Genomic DNA, 27,791 nt, shown 5'->3' with positions numbered 1-27,791 from the left:
TTGACAAGAATCTGCACACAAGTTGATTAGCGCAGTTCAAACCTGTGTTGTTGAAGGGTCAGCTGTATTTTCAATGTTTTTCTTTTAATTTTGTCAAAGCAGTATGTCTATTTGGTAATAGCAACTTGTCTCCAAGGAGGAATGAAGTACTCTGAAAAAATTGAATTCCCCTTCAGGTAAAGCATCTTGTTCAAATAAAGTTTTTGTTTACAATGTAGTTTTTTAAATGATGCTTATTTTTAGCAATATAAATAAAAAGCTGGAACGCTTTGCCCACCCAACAATTCCCTTCTGAGACTCTATCTTAAGGGAAATATTCATAACTGTGCATGAAGATTTAGCCTTAAGGATATTGACTGTGACATTGTTTCCAAGGGTGGAAAACTGGGGACAGCCTAAATGTTCACGAACAGGAGGTAGGTTAAGGTGTATATCCAGGGGTGCCGTTCTAGGTGGTTCTTAACTCATATGGTAAAAACGCACTGAATGACCTGGGGAAATGTTGCATTTTTGTACATATATCAATAAGTAAAATAAGTATACAAAAATTATGATCTCAAATATATTTCTCAAAAGCATTTATATACACAGAGATAAAAAGACTGGAATTGTATATACCAAATATCAACAGTGTTTATTTCTGAGTGGTGGGATTATAGGTAGTTTTCTTTCCTACTATTTATCTGTATTTCCAAAGCTTCCTGTAATATACATGCAATAAATGAATTTTTAAGACATAACAATGATGCTAAATGGAAGAAATCAGTTCTACAAATTGTCTGAAGCAAGTTCATGGGTAAATGCACTGTTGGTGTCAGACTTTGACAACACAGACATATGAAGTGTGATCACAAAATACAGTGAATGTTTAAATAAAAAAAAAAATTACTACAGTAAAAGACACATTGCCATTTATCCCCTTCTAAATACTCTCCCTCACCTCGAACACACTTATCCCATAAAGTTCTTGCCACTTTCTGAAGTGGTTCTGGAAGTCCTCTTTCATGAATGTCTTTAGTTGTACTGTCATGGCTGCCTCGATGTCCTGAATCGATTCAAAACATTTATCTTTCATGGTCATTTTGACTTTGGGGAAGAGCCTGAAGTCACATTGTGCCATATCTGGTGAATAAGGTGGATGATAACAGACTGTAATGTTTTCTTTTTTTCTGTTTTTTTAAACCATTCTTTTTTTTTTTTTTAATTGGGGAAGGGGAACAGAAATTTATTGGGGAACAGTGTGTACTTCCAGGACTATTTTCCAAGTCACGTTGTTGTCCTTTCCATCTTAGTTGTGGAGGGCGCAGCTCAGCTCCAGATCCAGTTGTCGTTGCTAGTTGCAGGGGGCGCAGCCCACCATCCCTTGTGGGAGTTTAACCGGCAACCTTGTGGTTGAGAGGACGCGCTCCAACCAACTGAGCCATCTGGGAGCTCAGCGGCAGCTCAGCTCAAGGTGCCACGTTCAATCTTAGTTGCAGGAGTCAAGGAGTTGAACCAGCAACCTTGTCGTTGAGAGCCCACTGGCCCATGTGGGAATTGAACCGGCAGCCTTTGGAGTTAGGAGCATGGAGCTCCAACTACCTGAGCCACAGGGCCGGCCCTGTAATGTTTTCATTTGACAGAAATTGTCATACCAGAAGTGATGTGTGACATGGAGTGTTGTCATGATGAAGGATGAGGTAAAGACACTCATGAAAGAAGACTTCCAGAGCTGCTTCAGAAAATGACAAGAACAATGGGACAAGTGTGTTTGAAGCGAGGAAGAGTACTTTGAAGGGGATTAATGGCAACGTGTCGTTTACTGTAATCAATTTTTAAAAATTTAAACATTCACCATATTTTTTTATCACACCTTGTACAAAGGTACAACTCACACGAAGTGCTGTCAGCCTGCAGAGCTATTGGTTGTCCTTACACACCTTTATGAAAGTTGACATGTTCCTTTTGCAGTGTGCACTCATTGAACATATTTTCATGTAATAACCACCTAACATCTAAATCAGAGGCAAGAACTACATGTTTAGGCTCACTTGTAAGAAAAACCATTCACATTACCTTTAGGAGAAAGCTAATTATTATGAGCTGCTTGCCCCATGAGCACTACCTCTTTCATTTCTAAAGAAAAAAAAAAGGTTGAGACTTGACTTGGTTGTTGTTGCCTATTATAATTTTGAAAGTTATTATTTTGAAATAACTAGAGGCTCACCGGAAGTTGTGAAAATAATACACAAGAGTTCTGTGAATGCTTCCCTCCACTTCTCCTAATGGTCACATCTTACATAACTGTAGTATAATAGCAAAACCCAAGAAACTGACATTGGTACAGTTCTATTAAGTCTTACAGACCTTGTTCAGTTTACACACATTCATGTATGCGTGTGTGTGTGTATGTGTGTGTGTAGCTCTATACAATTTTATCCCATGGCTAGATTCATGTAAGCACCACCACCCTCATCAAAATGCACAACTGTTCCAAAGGAACTCTCTCGTGCTACCCCCTTTATTTGTACTCTCTTCATCCATATCTGTCCCCTGTGACTATGAATCTGTTCTCTAGCTTTGTAGTTTTGTCTGTCTACTATGATTTTATGCTATTATCACTAGAGATATGTATAAAATGACAAGGGGAATAGAGTCGCTAACGGTGATTCAAATGGTAGTAACAAAAGTTTGAGCAGGAAATAACAACAAATCAGCTGTACTGCTTGTAATTTTTTCAAAACTTTTATTCAGAGGAAGAGCCCTCAAAATCATTCTAAAATGATTTTGTATGAACGAATTTTGGGCAGTGCCTTTCTGTTTTTTTGTAAGTGGCATGTAGCTACTATAATTACCAGAAAGTCCTCTTAAGAATTAGAGTCTAAGGAGGAAAGAAAAGAAAAAGACATCACATAATTCCAGTACTCACTGCAGAAACAAGGAATGCTAAATAAATATTTTTCACTTTGACAAAGCTAACTATCAGCATTAGTTCATTTTTCCTTCCACTTCCTTGCCATCCTGTGTTTCATACAGGTCCTTTCCTGATAACGGAAGAACTTTCTCCAAGTGTCTTAGGCACACAAAATCTGTCGCGAAAGTCTTTCATTAAAATCTACAATCTTGACGTTCATACAGTTGGAATTATACAGTGTGTACTCCTTTGTGTCTGGCTTCTTTCACTCAGGATGATGTTTTTCAGTTCCTTCCATGTTGTAGTGTGTATCCGTACTTCAATTTTTTTATTGCTGAGTAGTATTTCATTGTGTGGCTAGACCACAATATGTTTATTGTCTTGCTAATGGCTATTTGGACTATTTTCCAGTTTGGGCCTATTATGCATAAAGCCATTGTGACCATTCTTGTGTAAGCTTTTTCTAAAAAAAAAAAAAAACTAAAAAAAACCCTCATTTTTCTTAGATATACAGAGGGTGCCAAAAAAAATATACACACATTTTAAGAAAGGAAAATTGTATTAAAATTGTGATACTCAATATATACCGATAACGAGAGATGAATACAAGTCACGTTTGCCTTCTGCAATTACAAGAGGTGCTCAAAGTCGTTACCATCAGTATCCAGACACTTCTGATTATGGCGAACTACTGCTTGAGCAACGCTGACCAAAGTGTCCACTTGTGTACATTTTTCTGGCACCTCCTGGTATGTAACTGGAAATGGCTGAGTCAGAATGGCTGAGTATGTTTACATTTATGTAAACATACATAGATGTATGTTTAAACTGGTAAACAGTGCTCCAAAATGGTTATAGAAAGTTTGCAAAACTAATATATGATCACAGAGCAGAAAAATGGTTCCTTCTGGGTTGGAGGGTAGTTATTGGCCAGAGGGCGTATGAGGCAACCTTCTGAGATAATGGAAAGTTCTGTGACCCGGGTGGTGGTCACATGGGGGGGGTGGGGTCATACAAAGTGAAAAGTCATCCTGCTCTACATGAAAGATCTGTGCATGTTACTACATGTAATTTATACCTCAATAAAAATGATTTCAAAACAAGCAAACCTACAACCCTATGGCCCCTGAAGCTGTCTTTTCTCACTCCTAACCTCCATTACGTTTTACCATTTGGGCCCCCTCCAGTCTTGCTATTGGATCATTGTCTAAAAATTACTTATTGGTTTTGCCTTCCATAACAAAACAGAATCTGGTTATTTCTCAAGTCAGCCTTTCAAATATTAAGATGGTTAAAATACCTCCACTAAACCTAATCTTTGCCAGAATAAATACTTCTAGTGCCTCAACTGATACATTCTTAAAAACTTCTCACTTTTGTTCCAGAGCCACGGTGATTTCAAAATATGAGATTTGAAGTGGAAATAATCCTCTCAGTCCCTGAAATCTGACCAGTACAGAGCTCAAGGGACATGAGCAGTCTGAACAGCTACAGCCACCATGCCTGAGTCCCCACTAGGGTGGCCCTGGTGTCAGGCAGCTGGAACTCCTCGTTGGTTCTAATGATTGTGTGGGCAACAAAACCACCTCCCGATCCTATCCAAATTGATTTCAGCCCAAGCCAGGTCTTTTCTCTTTTACTTAAGTCATCGAAATTTTTGAACCTTTAAAAGCAGGATTTCCCATTTGACTCCATTAAATTTTAAATCTTAAAATGAAATCTAAACCATTAAATCTTAACCATATCATTCCAGCCTATCAGTCATCATTCTGACTCAAGCCACCACACACAGCTTTGCTCCACACGCTCCATTAGCATATAACCTTCCTCCCAATATGGTCATTCTCATCATCAGAATTACAGCTACTTTTTATCAAGGGCTCATTAAGTGCCAGGCGCTGGTGTTAACCACTTCCTCACATTATCCTCTTTAATCTTCACAGCAACCCTGTGAGATGGCAAAAGTGAGCCATAAAATATGTCAATAGCACATATTTGGATCAAATTATGAGCCCTGCCCAAAGCACGTGATTTTTAACTGTGCTGTGTTGTCTGCAAAGTCTGATTTTTAAAAACATGGACCACCATGGCAATACCAAGAAGAGAATCTGGGAATGGTATGCTAGGGACCACCTTAAATTTGCAATGGTCTGCAATGATATATGTGCAGCCATTTACTGATTATAATACGTATTTTTGTATTTATACCATTAAATAATACCATTCATTAATAGTATAATAGGTATTATGACCACCTTGTTTCACGTTACCTAAAAAGATAGTATTAAAAGCATTGCAAACATTATCAAATGTTTTATTTAAATAAAAATATAAATACAGTTGACCCTTGAACAACGGGAGGATTAGGGATACCGACCCCTCCCCCCATGCAGTTGAAAATCCAGGAATAACTCTGACTCCCCCAGTACTTAACTACAGTCATCCCTTAGTATCCATGGAGGATTGGTCGCAGGACCTCTGCAGATACCCAAATCCACAGATGCCCGAGTCCCTTATATGAAATGACGTAGAACAATGCATGCAGTCAGCCTTCTGCATCTGCGGGATCAAATATAGTTTTTCTGGTCTGCGATTGGTTAAATCTGCAGATGTGAAACCCATCTGGGGTTAACTGCATAGCTATGAAAAGCATCTGCATATAAGTGGACCCGTGCAGTTCAAACCTAGGGTCAGCTGTACTTCTAAGGCATGCCTATCATTCAGAAATATGAAGAAAAACTGGCCATAAGAAAAGATGAAATAGTGCCATTTGTGACAACATGGATGGATCTTGAGATTATCATGCTAAGCCAAATAAGTCAGGCAGAAAAAAAATCAAGAACTATGATTTTACTCATATGTGAGATATAAAACTGAAAGCAATGAACAAGACAAACAAACAAAATTCATAGATACAGACAACAGTTTAGTGGTTACCAGTGGATAAAGGGGTGAGGAGGAGGCAGAAGAGGGTAAAGGGGGACAAACATGTGGTGATGGAAGGAGAACTGACTCTGGGTGGTGGACACATAATGCAACATACAAATGATGTATTACAGAATTATATAGTTAAAACCTACATAATGTTACTAAACAATGTCACCTCAATAAATTAAATAAAAAATTTTTAAAAAGAACGAAGTACTGACATGCTGCATCATGGATGAACCTCAGAAACATTATGCTCCAGAAAGAAGCCAGACACAAAAGATCACATATTGTAAGAGTCTTCCATTTACATGAAATGTTCAGAAAAGGCGAATTTAGAGAGACAGAAAGTAGATTAGCAGTTGCTTGGGGCTGAGGGTGGGAATGGGGATTAACTGTAATTGGGCACGAAGCTTTTTACTGATTGATAAACTGGATGTTTGCACAATTTGGTAAATTTACTAAAAAGCTTTTAATTGTAAAAAAATTAATTAATAAGAAACATTTAAATACTGTTGCACAGACTACAAATATTTTCACACCTACTATCTCATCTGTTTTTATTTAGAACTTCCTTAGTAAATCTAGTTGGATCTTCAATCACTTCTCTTTCTTTCCTAACTGTTCATAAACCACATAATCATCACTGCTAGAATTTTGCTGGGATTAATTTATTAGCTTAAATTCTTTTTTAAACAAATCAAAAGCATTGAGGGAAAATAGGAATAAATGGCTGCATATTTGTATCAACTTATTAACACATTATTTTCTCTCCAAATAACAGTGCTAAAAGATAGATCAAAGTATTGGACAAGAGCATAGAGGCCCAGAGAAGCTAAATTTTGTACTTAAGAACTGCTTAACTAATTAGTGAGAGAACTGGTCTTGCAATGCCATGTCCTTGTCACCATGTCATACTGCCAATGTGGTACTTGCTTTTATTTTCTTTGTAGTCATTCTTTTATACTTACACTCTCGTCATCATTTTGCTTGGAAAATAGGTTCACCATTAAAGTCTTGAGACTTTTGCTTCCTCTTGACTTTAGCCACCCAAACACCTGCTTGGAGATTTCTACCTCATTTGTATGTACTTATTTAGCTATATGTCTTTCTGATCTTTTCATCTGCTTTAATCATTTGTTCAACTATAATCTCATCTTTTAGAATCTCCCATCCTTCTTGAATCAACTTCCACTTAAAAAAAAAAAAAATCTCTGTATCTCCTATGCCAAATAATGTCATCACAAAGTAAGTTATTTATTGAATCTCCATGTATGGGTTTACATTTATCTTTTCTCTGAATTAAAAATAAAAGAGTATGGTTTTGATTTTTTTGTTATTTGTTTGTTTTCTGATTCAGAGAATATGTCTATGACTAATGTTCCCTTCTTTTACTTTTATGAGCCATAAGAGAACATGGTCTCCTTCTCTTAAGATTGTTCCTTTTTGGTAAGAATTAAATCCAGGGTATTAATTACTCTCAGGCTTTGTCTACTTTAGTAGTAACTGAAGTGTCACTAAGGAAACAATTTACCAGATGCTTTGCTTTTAGCAGATGAGACTTGTAGACATACACAGAGCCATTCACATCATATGCTCTACTGTCTCCAAATTCACCACCTTGAAAGACTAGGTGGACATGCCACCTGTTCCCCACGTTCCACTGTGATGTGTCACTGTTATGACCCAGCAGAAATAGACAGGTTTCCATGGCTGACATGCATCCTTCACGTCTTAGTCACATGGCCCCAAAGACAGTGTATCTAAGGGTTATGCTGGGTCTACAGGGGCCTTCGTTTGCTGTAGGTAAGAGGTTACCAGACAGCAAATGAAATTAAGTGGTTATGGTTTAAAATAGGAAGTTCTAATCACCCAGGAAATAAAAAAGTTCCTGCACTGGGTGGTCCATTTATTGTTTAAAGAAGAAAAACCAAACTGTAGTAACTCTTTTCTGCTCACTGGTTGCAAAACCTATCCAATGTCTCCCTAAAGGACAGAATTCTGCTTCTTCACAGTGTCTCAGATCACGTCACCAGTCCCGTTCAGTGGCACTCCACTCCTTCACGTCTTAGTGTTTCACATTGTGTGTTCATCTCTCAACCACCTCAAGTCAAAAAAGGGCAGAGGGGAACCCATCGTGTCGCTCTCTTCGTTTTGCGGTCAGATTGAAGCCCTTTCTCTGCTGAGATGGCCTCCAGGTCTCTCCATGGGCTTCAGGATAAAATCCGAGCTAAACCCAAAGCTCTCTAAGGTTTCATCCCTCCTAACTCACCCAGCTACAGCCTTCCATCCCTCTGCTCTGGGAGGTACGTGCAGTTCTCCACACCAGCCATGTTAGTCCTGCCCCAAACTTTTCAATATGCTCTTCGCCTCTTCATTGCTGGCTCAGCTCAGATCCCACCTCCAAGGGGCAGGCTCCCTTCACTGCCCCGGGTGAACTGTCCCTTCTGTCTTGGGTTAAATTATCAGTCTTCATCCTTACAGCATTTGTCTGACCTCTTATTTCCCTCTCCTACTTACCTGGTGTGCTTTAGGAGTAAAAGCTGTACCCAGAATACAGAACAATGGCTAAAACATAGTTGGTGATTGGTGTTTGCTGAGTGAAATATTAAATTAATGTACTAACATCTCACATTACTTGATACCAGGTTCCTTCGATATGCAAACGCCTATATCTAATTTGGCTTCTGCGAGCCAAGAGTGATCAGTGCTGATGGGCGTTTCAGGAGGGAGTCAATACGTGTTATTTCTCAACATGTGCACTGCATTTATCTTTGCTAATGGCATTCCAGCAGAATGCACGAAATTATACTAGATGTCTATTTGAAATAGCTGTAGAATGAAAAAGTGGGGGAGGAAGAAAGCAAGAGTGAAAGCTGAAACAAGGTTGAAGAAAAGTAGAAAAATGTTTGGCCAGACACTAGGAAGGCAAACCACAGTATCTTCTGGATCCCAAAGACCCTTTATGGGAATGAAGCTGCTGAAAGAAAAGGTCTCCTCAGGGAAAATGACTCTTAACTTTTCAAAAGTCATAAATGGCTTATAAGAGCAAACTTAAAATTCAATATAATGATCTGGGAAGAATTTTATGTGATTATGAGTCAAACTGTTGATTTGATGTGTCTGAAATCCCATGGAGTAAAACTTAGGATGGAATAATTTTTCAGTGATAATCTTTTGACCTAGTTTCCTTTTGTTCATCTACAATAATAACAACCGAGATGTAATTTTAAAAGAATCATTACTGTTCCTATGCATGAGATCGGTCAACTGAGGGTCACTTTCATATCTATAATTCTAAAACGGTGTGTGAGAGGTAGCAGTGGCAGATGGTTAAGTCCCGAAGCCCCTCCCTGTAGTACATCTGGAGTCTCGGCTCCCTTTCATGTCTGAATGGCTACCCTAGAACGGGAGTGTTCGAGAAGCAAAGGACATAGGGTTTGCTCTCAAAACTTTCTTTTTCTACATTCCCCACAGCACATTTCCAGCAGGTTCACTGCGCATGGGTTCATGGGTTGGCGTTTTTTGTGGGTTTTTTTTTTTTTTTTAACATCTTTCTTCACCGAACTGAAAGCTTCTTGGTGACACAGAACAGATCATATTCACCTCTGAATCTGGAAGCACCTAAACGTTAGTATCTTAAACATAAGGGTTTCATAGGTCCTTGATGAATTAATTCGAAAAATTAACCTAAGTACTCTATAATCATTTAAGATTATGGAGTATCAAGTATCTTGGTCAGGCAACAAATCGATATACTTGAAGTCTGTATTTCCAACAGATGCCTCTGGAGCCACAAACTGACCTACCACGAACTGACCAACCAAACAGACAAAAATGACAAACAAAAACGCAGCCCACTTCTCCTTCCTCACCTGTTTGTGGACTGTGATGTATCATTACTGCCCTCTAATGAGATGCTGTCCCCCAGGTAGCGGTCTTCGATAAAATTTCTCAGTTTACTCCATGATATGATACAAACAAAACAATAGAAATGTAGAATATTTTTGGTTCCAAACAGTGTGAGGTCTTTTTGTCCCATCTTCAAAAAGCCAATCCAAAGTCCTCTTTTAACGAAAGGGGAAAACTTCACTGAAGAAATAAAAAGGATTGATTTACCAGAACTTCAGAAAGATGCAGCACCTGGGAGTCCAGTGCTTCAATTGGGAAATAAGACATGATCTTAGTAATTTGAGGTGGGGGGGGGGGTGGAGGCAACATGAATTTAACTACACCCAGACAAATCCATCTATGCTACAAAGTCAAACACCAGATGTTATGTGCAACTTTTGGATTGGATTACCCCAGAAGGCCTGTGTCAGAGGGCCCTTCTGTGGCTGGTGCCCTGGAGCCGAACAGCAGTGTAAGTTATGGTCATGGCTGGATGCAGAGGGATGTTACCTTGGTAAATTATGATAACTGGGCAATAAGGATTACTGAAGACAACATAAATTTAGAGGGTTTGTGCATGTGCCAACTATGTGAATCACAGATGTATGCCTTCATAAAATGTCTTCTGGCGTCAGAGATAGAAGAAGCGTCTCGTGCAGTGAGTCTCTACTGAAATAACGTCCGCTATCAGAATCCTGTTCCTGGCATGTGCAGTAGGACACTCAATCATTGGGTAATTCGAAAGGCCTACTCCTCGTGGTAGTTCAACCTCTTCATTTCTGAGCTTGGAGGGCACCCAGTGCAAAGCTAGACAGGGCGCCATGGTTTCTAGGTGACTTGTACCTGCAGGCCTGAAGCTATAAGCCATGGCATCAATGCTGATAATTATTTTCTTTTCTGAAGCAGTAATGTGATTCATCTGTGTATCTTTCACACGAGAATTCTCTCCAACATCTGCCTGGTATCGTCGATCTTTTCCAAAAGCAGCCAGCCCAGGCAAGGGGGCTGGACAAGGCTTACTGTCTGACACAGCGACTTACTGCATCTCAAACCTTCTGGAGTGCAGCCTAATTTGGTGGTGGATATGTCTCAGAAGCTGCGCGTGCCTGTGGCATCTACAAGCATCCATACACTGGACTGAAAAGCACTGTTTTGTTGGTCTGGACAGCCTGAATACAAATTTTACTACTTGGTCCTCCTGGTGTCTCCAATCCCTCTGATTCTTGCCTATTCCTCGAACATGAAAACAGCCTAACCAAAACACAGGATATCCAGTGCCCATTTCAAAGGCACTGTGATGATAGCTGAGTACCACGGGCTAGTCACAAGGGCTTGGACAATGAATAAGGTGATTCTTACTTATAACTACCGTACACGTTGACTCTGCAAAACAATAGCAACACAAAGCTTGTTCTCAGAACAGTCTCCACATAGAGTGACTCATTAATACTATCTTTAGAACTTTTAAAATGTTTTCAATCTTCTGAGATGAAAATATTTCCTCCAATATTAGAAACATGTCCTGTTCTTAGAGTATGCCCTCTGCACATTACCAGATGGCAGATAATGACACTAATTTAGGATAGGCTTTATAGCATCAGTGAAAATGGTCTTGATATGGTTGTTGCATTTATATAACATTCGTGACTATAAAAAAGACCAGCTGTCCCTCACGGGGAGGTGTCTGTCCCCCAATTTATTGGGCCATCACTGAATGACCTAATGGAGTAAACATTCAAAAGAGCTTGGATTTGTAGTTCCACTGGTGCAAATTGTCCCAAGGCTGAAACCATTTATCTTTTGATCAAGACTAAAAATCCCTGGCATTTTTCTGTTAACTTTCCAAAAGTTTAAGAATTATATGTAGATAAAACTAAACATTTCTGTGCTTAGCAAATATCTATGTATCTGTCCTATTAGATCCAAAATTAATTTTAATAACAGCTGTAACACTGTCTTTTGGGGGCACAAGACTATCATTTTATATATGGTTTTCCATTTGAACAAAATGGACTGAGACCGTGGTGAAGTTCGGGGGTTCACCTTGGCTCCTTATAATGGCTGATAGTTACTGAACTCTACTGTGTGCCCCACACTCTTCTAAACACTTAACATGGATGAACTACTGTAACCCTCACACCAGATTCCCAGCTGTGTGCTCTTGGGCACGTTCTTTAGCCTTTCTAAGCCTCCAAGCCATTTCCGGAGAGAGAGACCGAGGCTTAGAAGGTTACAGAATTTGCTGAATTCACTGAGCTAGTGAAAGGCAGAGCTGGGGCTGCCTGGGGCTGGGGCTGTTCTCACCCGGGAGTGCCAGCCTTTGGTTGCCTGGGGACCTCCATCAGGAGGCAGACACGTGCTCCCATAGGTACCCTGCAGCACTCCCAGTCACAGCATACTTGTTCCCTGGGGTTCTTCTAAAATCAAAATGCGCAAAAGATAATGAATAAGAAACTCATGAATTCTTCTCCACATTCCCACCCTAATCTTTGAGACTTAAGTTTTCAACCTAGACGCCTAAACTTCTTTGAGAGGCAATCCAAAGCGTGTAACAACTTTCGTAATGTCTCCTAAAGAAGGTTCTGATGACTTAATGATGTAAAAAACATTTCTGTTTTTGTAGTATATGTATGACTGGAAAAAAAAAAGATGATAATCCGCAAATTAAATGAGCACCATACATCAAATCCCCTTTGTGACTAAACAAATCAGACCCAAGTTGATGGAAGATGGAAAGCCATATTTTGAAAACAGTTTCAGAAAGATAAGCAAATGAAGATATACCTCGTTCTTAAGGAATGATTACAAAGGAATCTTAAAACAATTTGGCATTACTGAAATGCTGCACACAGCTCTGGCCTGCCTAGTTCATGCCTTTGTAAGAGGAGTGAGAGGCAGAGCAAGTCACTTTAGTGAGGCTTAAGCTTATGAAAAACACATGGGCTTTAGAGCTAGATAACCTGACTTGAATCCCAGTTCTGCAGTTTGCAAGGAATGTGGTCTTGAAAGTTACTTAAACTCACAAGCCTCAGTTTCTGCATCTGCTAAAATGGAGTAACTGCCTCCTTGCAGGGTTACGGCAAGGGTTACAGGTAATGTCTACAACGCACTTGGCACATAATAGTTTCTCATTAAGTCGTACCTAATACTTACAACAAGAACGACATTAATAAACACAATTAAAAAAATACTGCCAACAGGAGAGACAGTGGAAGTATAATGGTTAAGGTCATGGCCAGGAGTCAGACCATCTCAGTTTTTCTTTTGGCTTTCCTTTCCTCATAGTCTTCACATTTTATTGAAACAAGAAATGTTCTCAGTTTATCTCTGTTCTCTCATAACATCTTCATGGCTAACTTTGACATCTGAGGCTCTTCCTTTGAACAAGTTACTTTTCTCTGCACCAGTGGGCACAGCTCAAAGTGGGGCTGATAATAGGATCTACCTGATATGCTAGTGGTGAGAAGAAATCAGCTCACACATGCCCAGCTCAGAGTCACGTCTGACCCTGACACGTAAGACCGAATAAATGCTAGTGTCATTTTAGTCATCGTGCGAAGGACACTCCAAAACCAGGACCAACCACCTGGATAAAAACTACCCACCCAAAATGTTGGTTAACAAATTGAAAATGAAAGAGTATGAAAACTCCTGAGGATGGCAAGACTGCATTGCAGACTAATGGCTGTAATAACATGAGTTGTCTCAAGGGCAAAATCATCATTAGCTTACAGATGACCAGGATGTGTGACCAATTAACTGGTCATCCTGCTCGGGATTCAGGACTTCCAAAAGGCTTCACTACAAAAGGAGTTTGTGGACATCACTTTCAAAACTCCAAGCCAAAACACACACACACACACACACACACACACTCACAGACACACGCACACTCACAGACACACACACAGTGAAGAAGAATGAGGCAAAGGGACTGAATACATGTTGCCTCCCTCCTTTCCTCAGAACACGTTACTCTCCCCACCCCCTACATGCCGTGCCCTGCCATTATTTCTAAATCCTTTTTGCAAAGGTCAGAAAAGCAGCAATAATCCCATTGTGTCACTTCCCAACATACTACTTAAAAAATTCAGTCACCTAACTAACCTAATAAAGAAGGATTGCTGTACCCAGAAACCATCCAGGAAACAACTACCCAACCAGAGCATTCCAATTTGCAAAGATAACATACAATCCTCTGCTCTGGGTGTGGCTGTATGGAGAGGGATGGGAGGCTGGGATTCAGAGCTCTGCCTCCCGCATCTTGTGGATTAGAATGATGACATCTGAACCAGGGTGAAGAGCAGGGCACCCTGAATTGCTGTCTGCACCCCCAGCCCTCTAAGCACCCACTTCCTCACACAGGAGAGAAAATGAGACAACAACTCGGTAGAGGTCCTCTGGGTCTCCAGGAAAGCAGCAGGAATGAACTTGAAATAGCCCCTTTGACGGTACAGGGTGAGGAGCAAGAGGCATGTCTTAACAGGCTTGTGTGGTTGCAGCTCCCTCCTCAAGAACAGTAACTTCAGCAGCCACTTCTTCATGTTTCTACTGTAAGTGACACAGGCCTGAGCCAAGTCCACACAAAAACCCCCTCCAGAATTTAGTCAGGGTTAGGTCATCTGCAGTCTATTGACAACTGCTGAACTCAAAACCCCTAACAAGGCATTTCAGCAACAGTATGTGTCCTGCCACTAATGAGGCTTTTTTTCCATGAATAATGAATAAGAACATAACGTCTGTTGCCAGGTACACAACATAAACAAAACCCAACACAAGAGCCCTGGTGTGGCGAGTTTGTCCATTTGCAACAAAGGAATTGTGCACGTATGAGCCAAGTTCTAGTGGAGGGTGGGACGGCTATTGTAACAATAATGGGAACATATGTTATCGGAATCTAATAAATCAGCTTTCAGCTGTTGGGGAACAGAGGCCATGCAATGGGGCAGAGAGAGATGACAGAAGTCTCCAAATGAGTTCATTTCTTTATTTTACAATCTGTCATAATACAAAGCTGATGATTTCTGTAATGAACTGAGATATTCATGAAAGGAGCCTTAAGAGATATGCAATCCCAAAGGCTCTATTGGTGAAATCTTTTTCTCTTAAGCCCTGGTGTATCCGGTTGAGTACAGGCCGGCACTGGCGATGAGACTCTGGAAGCTTGTTATAGCTACAGGCTGGCATTTGGAAAAGTGCATGGTCCTAAAATCCAACTGCATAAGACTGGGTTCCTTTGGTACCAAAGACCATCAACATGAGAGCATTGTGTCTACAAGGTGGTCTCATGGCTTAGACTCCCAGGCAGCCAAACAGTGAGATTCCAGCACAGCAACAGAGAATGAAAGTGAGCTGATGGAAAGGCCAAACAGTTTTTCTTTTGTTTACTATAAAATGCACCACAAATACCTTTCTCCTTTTCTAAAATCAGTTCCATGCTAGGTAGCATGTATCTTGTTACACAGGGTGCTAGTGTTTGCATAGGCCAAGAGATGCCCTGACTGGCTGAGGGCTTTTCATTTCCACAAATTTGAGCAAGAATTAACAATAAAACAACAAAAACAGTCTCACAATGCCTCAGTTTCTCCAACAGTAGGGGGTAACAACTGCAACCTACTTCAGAGATTCCTTACAAAGAATTGTGTGTCAAACATAAGACTTAAATACTACACTTTGCTCTGTATATTTGATGAATTCCTGGAAACTGTGATCTGAATAATTCCTTAAATGCGCTAAAGAAAGAATATTTTGTAAAGTACAAAGTGATCGTATAATATAAGTACTCCCTAACATCCATTTTATAAGCAAATATATTTATTTGGGGGAAGAGTTAATGAAATAAGGCGGAATAGTATGAAATTCTGCAGACACTACAGCAGCTACGTCATGGCATGTAATTATGTGGCAATTTTTGTACAACTAATCAAATAATGATTCATGGACACTGGCAACATAAACAGAAGAGTTTTCAAATATTGAAGATGTGTCAGTTGTTTATCATCATTATTATTATTGGCATAAACCAATAGTAAGATCAGGTAAAGTGGAATAAGCTCACGAGTGGGTCACCAGAATGGCAAAGGGACATCATGTGAAGAAGTGGGGGTATTCCGCGAAGGACAAGAAGCCCCCAGGATAAAGGGGACACACAGGACTGTATCTTCAGATGTTTACCGAGTTGTCACAACAGGGCTACTGGCTGCTCGGAATTGCTCCAAAGGACCAACGTGACCAGCGTCCCCGTGGGCCGACAGCAGGAGCTGAGCTGTCAGTGCCGCCCCCACAGAGTGCGAGCTGCCTGCAGAGGGTCCGAGGTCCCTGACCAAGGAGGGAGCCAAGCGGAACACGCACCGATTGCGTGGACAGGGATGGTGGTAGGAACCTGGCTGGCAGGGCAGGGCGGGAGGGTGACGGCAGCCACTCAACATTCTGGGCCCACTGACCATGAAATTCTACGATTCTATAAAATGCCGTCAAAACTGTAGGTGAAAATTCTCTAAGAGAACAGTTGCCAAAATGCTGTGCTGTTCGGAATGATTCTTCCAATCTAATCACTGAAGTACGTCCATCAAAAGAGAGACACAAGTGCGGACTCACCGTCATACTTCGCCAGCACGGCCTGGACATCTGCGTAGGCCTGCAGCTCCAGGAGGGCTTCCAGAAGATTCTCGTGGATGTTGAACATGCTCAGCAAGGGGAACTCCTTCATCAGCTAGGAAGGAAGGGACCAGGCAGTGGTTAGCACATAGTTTTCACTTTCAAAAGTACAAGTAACACGCTGAATTGTAATGCATTTATGTAATATAAACGTATAACAATTTTTAGAAGTTTAAGCAATTGTAAGCAATCACGCCAATTATTATTTTGTAAAGTAGTAAATGCTTGCATATTTTCCTGTTCTTTTGGGAAAATGGCTACTTTGAACTTGTGAGAACCTAAGATGGGAGAAAATCCAAAAGAGAGGGGGTTTCATAAAAACTGAGGCGGATGCTTACAGGTGGAGCTCAGTAATGGTAAAACGCCGCAGGGCCAAAGAAAGCGAAGGGGGAAAGGTCTCTCAGGGGTCAATAGGTAAACTTCTCCAGGAGCAGCCTGGATGGAAGCCAGAAAACAGAAGGGCGAGCGAGCAGCCTGCAAACAGAGTGAAAGAGAAAACGCAGGATGATGACGACGGTGGCGTAGACGGAGAAAATGTGCAGCCAGTGATGAGAAGGGGCAGTGAAGGCAGGGCCTACCCAGGAGTCTGCCCAGTGCCCTCAATAAAACAGGACGAAGGACCATTTTCTGGCACTAAAGGGGCAGGTGGCCAGGAGGAGGTTTGAAGATGGGGGTGAACGTGTAAAAGAACCCCAAAGGGGAGAACTGCTCAGGGGAACAGCCAGGCTGACTAAGGCCGTCTGAGGACCTCCTGATTGGAGACCACGACTCTATGAGGCTGCAACTGGCATGATTGTCCAGTTTAACTGACAGCGACGCAGGGACAGTAGCAGAGATGTTGAATGATTAGGCTGAGCCTGGGCAGACTGAATGGGAGTCAACGGAAAGTCTAGGAGCAAGAGAGTTGACAAGAATGGTGAAAGAATGATTAGAGGAATGGCCTGGAGATTCTAGACAGGATGGGGGGAAGAGAGGTCCACAGGGAATAAGAGATACAATAAGGAACTTCACAGGAAAGCAAATGGGGAGAGGAAAGGAGCGAGATTGCAGGGGAAAACCTTGTCTTAGAGAAAGGTAACTCTCATCCTGAGAGAAAGATAACCAGCTTCTTTAGTAAAGCAAAATTGTGTGTGTGTGTGTATACACATATATAGTACATGTATATATTTTCTATTAAACCACCTACATGCACAACTGTTTTCTATTATAACTTAATAACTTCTAAAAAAGTGGCATCTCTTTTTGACATCAACATCTTTGAAGCAATTGTGCTGAGAGAAACAATACTCAGAAATGGGCTAATTCACCATTCAGCAAGAAACCAGTGGGCACAACGCATAAACTACCCACTTCTTACATTAGAAACAGTTGCCATATTGTTTTGTTTTCTAAAGCCAAGAATCATTTAGCGTATCTCTAAAAATAAATTTCTGCAGCCCCAAAGCATCACATTACCTACGAAAAGCACCTATCAAAACGATTATGTGTTCAGTAAGACTGAACCCCCAGAGACAGCCTGTAGTGTTTTCATTGCTGGGAAGGGAAGTGAATAAGTCATACCACACATTGCTGATGTTCTGTAACCAATAAAAGTTATTTCTTGTTCTGGTTCACTTTGATTCTGGTTGACATCATCCTTTGATTTTTTTCTTTTTTCTCTGTCTAATTAGAGCTTGTTAGAATTAAAGCTCTCTGCATTCAGCATTTGGCAACACAATAAAGCCATTCTCTAAACTGCAACATTGAAACATTTACCATTTTTGACCAATCTTTCAGGTAAAGGTCAAACTTCAAGGACACAAGTCATATTATGTAATTTTAAAACTACAATTCCAAACATTAGTGTGCAGGAGCCTAACAACTGAGCGGGAGTCTTGTGTGAGCAAACATGGGGGTCTCAACTTGTTCAAACGGAACTTGAAGTAAGATGCTAGGAGTTGGGGCAGAAGCGCTTTCATCGGAAGCTTGGACAGAGTGTATTGTGTCCAAAAATATCATCATGAATAAAAGGCTTTTAACATGGCAAACAGCAAATGTAGGAGACGTTATTGAAGTCACATGACAATTTAGAAATCTAGCTTCGCTTGTCTGATATGAACAAAAAAAGAAAGTGAGGCTTCCGCTGCTCCATCTCACGGCGGCCATGACCTTGTCCTCTCTACCTTCACAACAGGCTTTCGTAGACAAAAGCCAGGAACATGCATCTGCTCCCTCGCTCTCCTGACTGCTCACCACAGGGCAACAACCTGGCCCCAGCCCCACACGTCCTCTGCCTCTGCTTGTCCGCATTTGCAGGTGACTGAAGTCACTCCCGTGGATGCCCTCCAGTCCTCTTCTTGCTTGACAGTTTGGTGACTTGCCCCTTGAAACTCTGTCTCTCTTGGCTTCCCTGACACCTTTCTCTTCTGGTTTTCTTAGTACTTATCTCCTAGCTTTTTCTCTGGTTTCCCACTTGTCTGCTACTTTAGAAGTAAGGAGTCTCCCCAGGATATCCAAGTACTCTTCTCACAAACGCCCCCATCTCTGGGCCTACCTTTGCGTCCAGCGTCTCAATTCCACCGTCCCGGTGGGGATGGCTCCCCCGTCCTCACACCCTGCCCTGAACCATCTCCTCAGCTGTTTTATTAGATCAATTTGTAAACTATCTCCCGGGCAGTTTTACCTGATACAGCTAATACTGGGCTCATCCATTCCTCCCCTCTAAGCCAACCCTCAGACCTGTTCTCCCCTCTCGTATTTCCTCTCGGAGAAGAGAATCATTAACCTCGGTCACCCTCTTTGCCCTACACACTACTGCCACCTTACACTCTCTAAACTTCTGAACTATGATGGAAAAAATGCCGATAGCTTCCATCAGGCTCACAGAAAGCAGCAATGCAAAGACGATACCCAAGCAAACGCGACGGTAGGGTCGTTCCACGACCTCTCTTCTCCGACGCTGCTGCTGACACGTTAGCGTATGCCCTCACACCTGGCCTAAGCCACTCTAACAGCACCTGCCCTCTGCTTGCCTCGGGATCACCTCCCTCCAACCCTCCCGCACAGCTGCTATCGTCATGGCTGAGTCCATCATGCCCCTGCTTACAAGGCAACCACTGACGTGGCTGGACTTATCCCAAGAAAATAGGCAGATGTGAATACAAACTTACAAACAAGGCTGCTTATCACATTATTTATAATAGTGGAAAATGCAAGTGACTTAAAATTTAACCCATTATGGGGCATTTAAGTATAAGACACAGTCATCTTTAGGGCTATTTATTATATGTAGTCATTAGTAGTTAAAGTCTCAAATAATTTTTAGTGGCATGATCTGGGAAATGCTAACGTACGAAGTTACATTAGAAAGAGGACGCAAACTATATTTTAGAATAAGATCATACTTTTCTTCTGTATCTATGCATAGAAACATACTAGGTAAAAAATGAACTAAATGTTTTAACAGTGGTTATTTCTGGTGAGACGAAAAGTGAGTTTTATTTCTTCCTCCCCATTTTCCCTGTTTCTAACAGGTTTTAAAGGACTATATATACATTACATCTGAATCAGTGAGGAAAAACTATAAGAATACTGGCTTCTCGTAGACTTCAGGACATACAGTCCTTCGCACGGCAAATGCAGCCCCAGTGACTGTCCCAGTCTCTGCACCAGCCTGTTTGTAGCCACTTGGCTGTGTAAACACCACTCGCACCACGGACCCATGGGCTCCAGGTCCCTAAGTAGGTCCCATGTACTCGAGGTCCTATCTCCACCCCCCGCCCCCGGCGCTATCTGGCCTGAGTCTCGGCTTCCCGGAGCCCTCACCTCCTATCTGTCTGTCAAATTAGCTATTCCTGCTCCAGCTCCCAGAGTCCTGCCATCAGGGTCTATTGCTCCACCTTCCCAGGAGCCTGAGAAGAGTGTGAGAGCTGGGACTCCTTCTTATCACTAGGTTCTAAGGCGCCCACCGATGGTCCCATCACAGGTGCAAAGTACAGATTTCGTGAATGGAATGTTCTGTACAGTTCTCTTCTTTGGGGTTCATATACATACATGTGTGCTACCACAGGCCTCCCTCAGGCCCTCAGGTTCCACGTCCCTGAACACGTTCCTCTACTCCTTAAAACTTTCCAGTGACCTTCCTTCCACGTCTACACCTTGGAAAGGCACGGCTAGACCCCATAAGCTCTGACTCGATGTGAGGAAGAATTTTCTGACACTTAGACCTCCCTGCAATGGAGCCGATAGTCTAGAGAGCCCCCCACCACTGAAACTATTCGGAGAGAGGTGAGTCACCCAACAGGGATGCGCAAGAAGAGACTCAGGATGTTTCCAACGCTGCAATTCCAGGGAAATGTCCCAGCTCCCAAGCTCAACTCCCAGGCCCGCCCTCAGCTCAGCGCCAGCCCCGCTTGCCTCTCATCTTCTACGGGATTAAAACTCGAGCCTTGTCAGACTGGATTACATGCCACTCCCACAATTCTTTCTCCAGTTACTAGCCACTGTGTTTTTGCTCAAACTGTTCTCACCACCTGGAATACCTTTTCCCTTCATTTACATGGCAGCCTGTCAAAATCACCCCACCCTCCAAAGCCCGGATCAAATGCCACCTCCTAAAGTCACAGCATCATAGAAAGTGAGAGCCAGCAGAGCCCATGGAGATCGTCCAAACACCCTCCTCCGTTTACAGACGTGTTCCCTCCCACCCCCGCCCCACCAAAAAACACTGAAGACTGCATATTTAAGTGATTCGGCCAAAGTTAGTGCCGGGACTATGATTCAAACCCAGTCATCGGTACTGATTCCAAATTTCAACACATCAGAACCCCCGTCTCTGGCCTGCCAAGCCCAGGAGAACTAAAGCATTTTGCTTATGCTTCTCTGCCATAACACTTACGTATCTGCTTGGTGTAGTGTTCACGAGAAGATATGAAGACAGCTTAGGAAAGAGCTCAATAATTGGAGTTACTCCTGAACTTAAATGTCACCTCTGCCACTTCCTATCTGTGTGACTTTGTACAAATTACTTAACCTCTCTGAGCCTTGGTTTCCTCAGCTCATATGGCATCTTTTCAGACTCTCTCTACCACCCTAACTAATGTCATTACCCCACTCATGTCACCATTTTTCATTGCTTCTATCACACACTGAAATCATCTCGTTCACTTATGTGGCTGGATATTAGATCATTTAATAAGCAAAACAAGAAAAGATTAAATGGAGTGATAGTAGGTAGTACTATTATCACCGTGGTCAGCAAAAAACATTTTTTTTCCCTCTAAAGAGCCACAGAGTAAATATTTTGGGCTTTGAGAACCACATGGGCTTTCTTGCAACTACTCCACTCTGCCACTGTGGTGTGAAAGCAGCCATGAACAGTACACAAACAGATGAATGAGCCTGTGTCCCAATAAAACTACTTACACACACAGGCAGGAGACCAGATTTAGCCTGCAGGCCTTGGTTTGCCAACCCTTGGTTAACAGGAACACATTTTTTTTTAAAGTCTTCATAGAAAGACTTTATATTGTATTTGGTGACATTATATTTGAAAAATATAACATCTCTTACACACAGCTGCTTTGGCAGACAATATAAAAATTTAAAGAAACCTACCCTACAACCCAACACTTCCTCTCCAGCTCTGTTCCCTAGAGACCAATCACACAAATGTCTGAAACTCTCACCCTGGGACAGTCCCCAGGACGGGGGCACTGTCATAAACAGTGTGACACACACATCCCAGGGGGCACTCATACGACAACATGCTATTCAGCAGGGCAAGAGGGCTGGCTTAAGCTTCGGATATCTTCATGGAGACAAACATCAAGCAGTCCTGAGTGAAAAAATACTCTGTAAAGAAATATGTTATACAGTATGATACAATTGAATTCAATTTTAAAATGCTCACAAAACAATTCTACATACAGCTTATGGGTATATATTCTAGAAAAGTATGAAGGAAACTAAAATCACCAGAGGTGCCTCAGAGAAGGTGACGGTGAGAGTGGTTTATATTGTTTTATTTCTTTTCAGTAAAGAAAGCGAACAAAAATGACACGAATTTGAACTATTAATTTATTATTATTTATTGTTAGTTCTGGGTAGTGAAACTGTCCTTAATATGTTATCCTTTATTTTTAATGTACATTTTAAAACTTGCTTCCTTGAACATAGGCAGTTCATTAGACGTGCTTTTCATTTATAATTCCTCAAGTCAAAAGAGTTCAATTTTCATCACTTAGATTTTGACTTGTTTTCCTATTTTCTAAGTGCCTTTTAAGACACAATTCTTTTTTTTTCCCATTAGGGTTTTGACTCTGTAGCTCCTTAAAGTATTGCTAGAGTCCAAAAAAAAGGGGGTCAATGTCTGACTGAACAACATGTAAAGAATTTAAACAATTTGAGTTAATCGATTTTCATACACTGCACTTGAATTCTGTACTGATGTCAAGATACTAACTGCTGATCTCGGGTGGACCAGAGCTTACAGTCCTGCTCCTTAATTCTCCTCCATCTGAGTTCCAAAGAGCAGGTCCGCTGACAGATGTGCTGTGAGGAATTTCAAGAACTGCTATTGCGTCTGGAAGGAAGCTTCAGAGTTAAACTGGCTTTAAGGTAAGTTCCTTCCCTCTCTTGCCCTTAGTTGGGGTTGGGCTTAGTCATAGACAAGACTACCTAATAAGAAGACTCTTGTGTCATCAAATTCCTCCTGCTTCCTCTCCAGAAACATTCCCCTGGCACACTGTTTTCAAAACAAAAGAGAAGGCATGGGGGCACTGGGAGTGGTTCCTTGTGGCAGAGGTGAAAAGCACCGTCCTGGGGTGGGACAGGGGAGTTTCTGAGCACCTGCTGAGCTGCTGCTTCTCCTCTGAAAACCAGGGGCCACACCCAGCTCCCAGGGTGCCCAGACATGATATGGGGGCTGGAGAAAGGGGAGCCACTATGCTTAGATAACATTACTACAGGTACACTACATTTTCAAAGTGCTCTTTGTTTCGCTATGTGCAACTAGTTTCTTTTTGGTTGTAGTTGTACAAGATAGCATATCTCAATTGTTTATTTATTCTAAAACAACATACAAAAACGGGCTTGGAAACATAACTGGCTTTTCTGTTTAGAACCTTGAATGAAGGCATATGATAAATATAAAGGCCTGTTTTCTATAAGCCCAGTCATTCTAAATAAATCTTTGAACTCGCTCACTATCTAGCATAGTTCTGTTTATTTATTGCCAGCTATCTTCTCCACACTGGTAATTGCTTTCTCCTGGCAGTAAGAAATTTATATGCCCTGTTTTGCCCAAATATTACAGTTCACATACAATAAAAACACTAACTTGACTGTGATTCCTCTAATACCTATGGGGAGAAACAAGGGATGGGCCAAGGATAGAATTTCAGTTTCAATTTTACATCATCTGGCTATTGTCAGTTCAAGTTTATTTCAATGGAAGAATTTGAGGCACTTCTGAGGTTAACATTTATGAGCTCAAATAGAAAAAAAAGGAGAGTTAATTCACTGAATTTGAAATACTCTATGGACATAATTTAGAAATACAGTATGCATGCTTTTTCTCAGCTGACTTACAGGATGAAAACAACAGTTTAAACCTTTCAAGTTTGATTTGTATCTATTTAAACATTTTATTAGTTTAGCTATCCATGCATTGTTCCTTGAGTGAGAAAAGCGATGTGAAAATTCTTACATATTTTATGGGAGAGGTAATTAAAAGAGATCCTCAGCCAGATTCCTACCAAGGTCAGTACAAGCTTGGCCTAATTAAAGTTTATAGAATTTGGCCTGTATTACATGCAAAAAGCAGATACTATTTTGTTATAGTTGCAAGTCTGACATTATTTAATTATAGTTCAAAGAAAAGCATAAACAGAAAATAGAAAAGACACTCTGTATTGCATGGTTATTATTTTGTCAGTGATTTTTACTGACACTAAGGGCCATGAAAGGAAAAAATGAATTGTTTACTGAGTTGTCAGAGACCCGTGACAGTTCCATTTATACAGACACTATAACCTGCAGTTCTGAGAGCTTAAGTTGACAGGAACAAGAAAATGTCATTTTCAGGGCTAATCTAAAGGAAAATAACAAGCTGCATCTACCGAAAAGGAACATTATCAACATACGATCTACATGGACAGTTAAATGACAAGTTAACTAGTTCTTCACTGAACTGAGCACACGATGTGACTAAACCCCTCACCGAGTAGAGAAGTAACAGCTGTAAGCACAGTGGTGAATTATCCCACCACAGTTTTGTATCACTCGAAGACGCAAAGGGCTGGAAGCCTACCTACACAGTTACCACTTTCCATGTCTAAATTACGCTCATTTCATTCCAGAGAGGGAAATCTTCCTGCAAAATTTCTAGTGAATAAGACACGCTCTGCATTTATACAGGACAGATTCTAACAACATTTTCAGCATAAAATCCTCCTCCATTTGGTCCTCAATCCGTTCCTTAATCAGTTTATCTGTTCCTCATCAGAGAAAACAAGCACAACCTCAGTCAGCACTTAGAAATCTTTAAAGATTCTCTTCTTCAGCCTCTACCCTCCTCAGGGACAATTCTTTACCTCATTTCAAGACTTCTAAAAATGTTCTTTTCCAATAGCCGGGGTCTGATAGTACCACTGTTTTCTGTGTTATTACATGCAGGTAGACTTTCCACTCTAGTCCATGGTAAACTGCAGCTTCAAGAACCTCAAGGGTAAAGGCGAAGAGGTCAGGGAAGAAGTCAGCCTCCTCCTGTCCCGGGGAAAAGAACGATTTACCCTCCTCACAACTGACAGGTAACACTTTTGAATAAAACACATGCCTTATCATCTTAACCGTATTGAACTGGGGCTGGGCCCCAGTGCTGAGCTCATGACCAAATCTGAACCATTTGATGCATATTTCGAATGGCTTGGAAGCAGGCCCAGTCACGAAACCAGGACAATAAGCATCCTTCCCCCTGTGGTGACATGGCATTGTTGTCCTGTTCCAGGAGTGGCCTCCACGAGCAGCTAAACACACCAGCCAACATCTACCGGCAGAAAGGCCTTTTTCATGCCAAAAGCACAATAACTGTATTTGGCAGACACCCTTCCACATTCACATGGGTGACGGCAAATAGCTCTAAGGAGATTAACTCACCAAGTTATCTGCGGTGGTTAACAAACACTCGCCCTGGCAGGCATCTCATACAGGGTCACCCTCAAAGTTGGCTGCTATGAAAGATTCTATCATAGCAACAGGCAGAAGGTCGGGGCTTCAATCTTTGACATTCAACCCGAGACTGCAGTGTGATTACGCAGCCTTCCAATGTTCTCTTTCCTCCCCAAGACTTGCCGCTGCACCCTCCTAGAATCTGACTCCATGATACACAAATTCCCAGACGCATCCATAAGCTATTTACAGAACCCGAGCTGAGTGCACTGCTTCTGCTGCAGCTGTAAAATCCCCGACAAAACTTGTACCCACCAGGCCAGACACAGGGCTGTCTTCTCCCCGTTCCCCAAAGCACATCCAGACTTACTACTCGGCTTTGGGAGGCACTTCCTGCTGCCCTGAAGCTTAGGCCACGATGTCTGCCACCTGCCACCATTCTTCGAGCGTGTTTCCTACCAGGTAACAGACCCACATACACTGACGGCTCTGGCACCTGGCTCCCCGTTCTCACTCCTAATCCCAAGCCCTGCCCCCAGTGTAGATGATCACAGTTCACGTAAACATCCATTCTAATATGTTAGACGCTCAATTGTTTGAAACAATGTGTCATTACTGTCTCAAAGCAAAACACTGCCCCTCCAGTATGATTAAGTAACCCAAGGTCATAGCCAAACCCTGGACCTTGACATTTAGACTTGTTTCTATGCACAATTCTCTGACCATAATGTACCGATTTCTAGTTATCTTCCACCATTCTTCACACTAAACTTCCTCTTTAACGTCACTAAGACCACCAGTGTCTATTCTCTCCACTTACTTTTTGTCCTTAGCTTTCTCAGGCCACCCATTACTCTTAATTTTTTTCTTCCTTTAGCTTCTGCGGTATCACTCTCCTGCTGTTCCTCCTACCTTTACAGATGCTCCTTCTCAGCAGTCCCTGGACACGTCTCCTCTACCCAGCCTGCAATGTTGGAGCCCACAGGGGCTCATTTGTTAACCTTCTTCCTTCTTCACCCACATCGCTACATATGAAATGTGGCCAAATATGGTGAATGTTTAAATAAAAAAAACATTATCACAGTAAAAGACATACGGCCATTAATCCCCCTCTAAATACTCCCGTCACTTTGAACACACTTATCCCATTGTTCTTGCCACTTTCTGAAGCAGTCCTCTTTTGTGAGCATCTTTACTTGTTCTGTTGTGGCTGCCTCGGTGTCCCAAATTGATTTTAAACATTTACCTTTCATAGTCATTTTGACCTTGGGGAAGAACCAGAAGTTGCAGGTGCCAGATCCGGTGAATAAGGTGGATGAGGACACACCGTAATGTTCTTATTTGACAGAAATTGCTGTACCAGAAGCGATGTGTGACACAGAGCATTGTCATAATGGAGGATGACTTATGATACAGTTTAAACCACACTTTCTCTCAACCGTAACTCACACCTGACTGACTGCACCGAACAAGTTGAAATTGTCACACGCGGTTACTAAGCTTCCATGTTCTGCTTCCCATATTGAAGACCCGTGCCTTTCCGTTGGATGGCACTCAGCAGCAGCTTTCACCATATTTTGTGATCACAACGGAAAGGCTCCGTGTCACACATCACTTCTGGTACGGCAATTTGTGTCACATAAAAACATTACGGTGTGTCCTCATCCACCTTATTCACTGGATCTGGCCTATGTGACGTCTGGCTCTTCCCTAAAGTAAAACTAATTCAGGACATCGAGGCAGCCATGACAGTGCCACTAAAGTGCCACTAAAGACATTCACGGAAGAGGACTTCCAGAACTGCTTCAGAAAGTGGCCAGAACAATGGGATAAGTGTGTTCAAGCTGAGGGGGGTATTTTGAAGGGGATTAACGGCAATGTGTCTTTTACTGTAACACATTTTTTTAAAATCTAAACATTCACTGTATTTGTTGATCACACCTCATACATGACCTCACCGTCTCACTCAATACTATGGCTTTAAATCCTCCATATACACCGATAGCTCCCAAACTCCTCACCCCTGAATTCCTGACACACATCCAAGTGTCTTCATGAAATCTCCACCTTGAGGGAAGCTAAACATCTGAAACCGGACATTGCAAAACAGAACCCTGCTTCAGCCCAAAACCTGTTCCTTTGCTCGTCATCCTCCTCTCCATAAATGGTATGACATCACCAAGCTGCTCAGGCTAAAAACCTGTGGTCTCCTAGGTTTCCGTGACTGCACAATTTCTTTTTTTTCACATCTAATCCATTCAGCAATCCATTTTTC

At 41.7% G+C, this 27,791-nt stretch overlaps 1 protein-coding gene across 7 annotated transcripts in view; it reads right to left on the bottom strand.

Moving 5' to 3' along the window:
• The window catches only part of ST7 (suppression of tumorigenicity 7), a 248,877-nt gene that overhangs the window by 43,818 nt on the left and 177,268 nt on the right, over nucleotides 1-27,791 (bottom strand). For all 7 annotated transcript variants that reach the window (XM_081038669.1, XM_081038663.1, XM_081038665.1 and 4 more), the window contains one exon: nucleotides 16,310-16,424. In XM_081038669.1, coding sequence (XP_080894795.1) covers nucleotides 16,310-16,424 — 115 coding nt within the window. The remainder of the gene's footprint in view (nucleotides 1-16,309; nucleotides 16,425-27,791) is intronic.

Source organism: Rhinolophus hipposideros, assembly GCF_964194185.1.
Source record: "Rhinolophus hipposideros genome assembly, chromosome: 25".
Taxonomy (NCBI): domain Eukaryota; kingdom Metazoa; phylum Chordata; class Mammalia; order Chiroptera; family Rhinolophidae; genus Rhinolophus; species Rhinolophus hipposideros.
The sequence above is the reverse complement of the archived record's forward strand: the minus strand, read 5'-3'. Positions and strand labels throughout refer to the sequence as shown.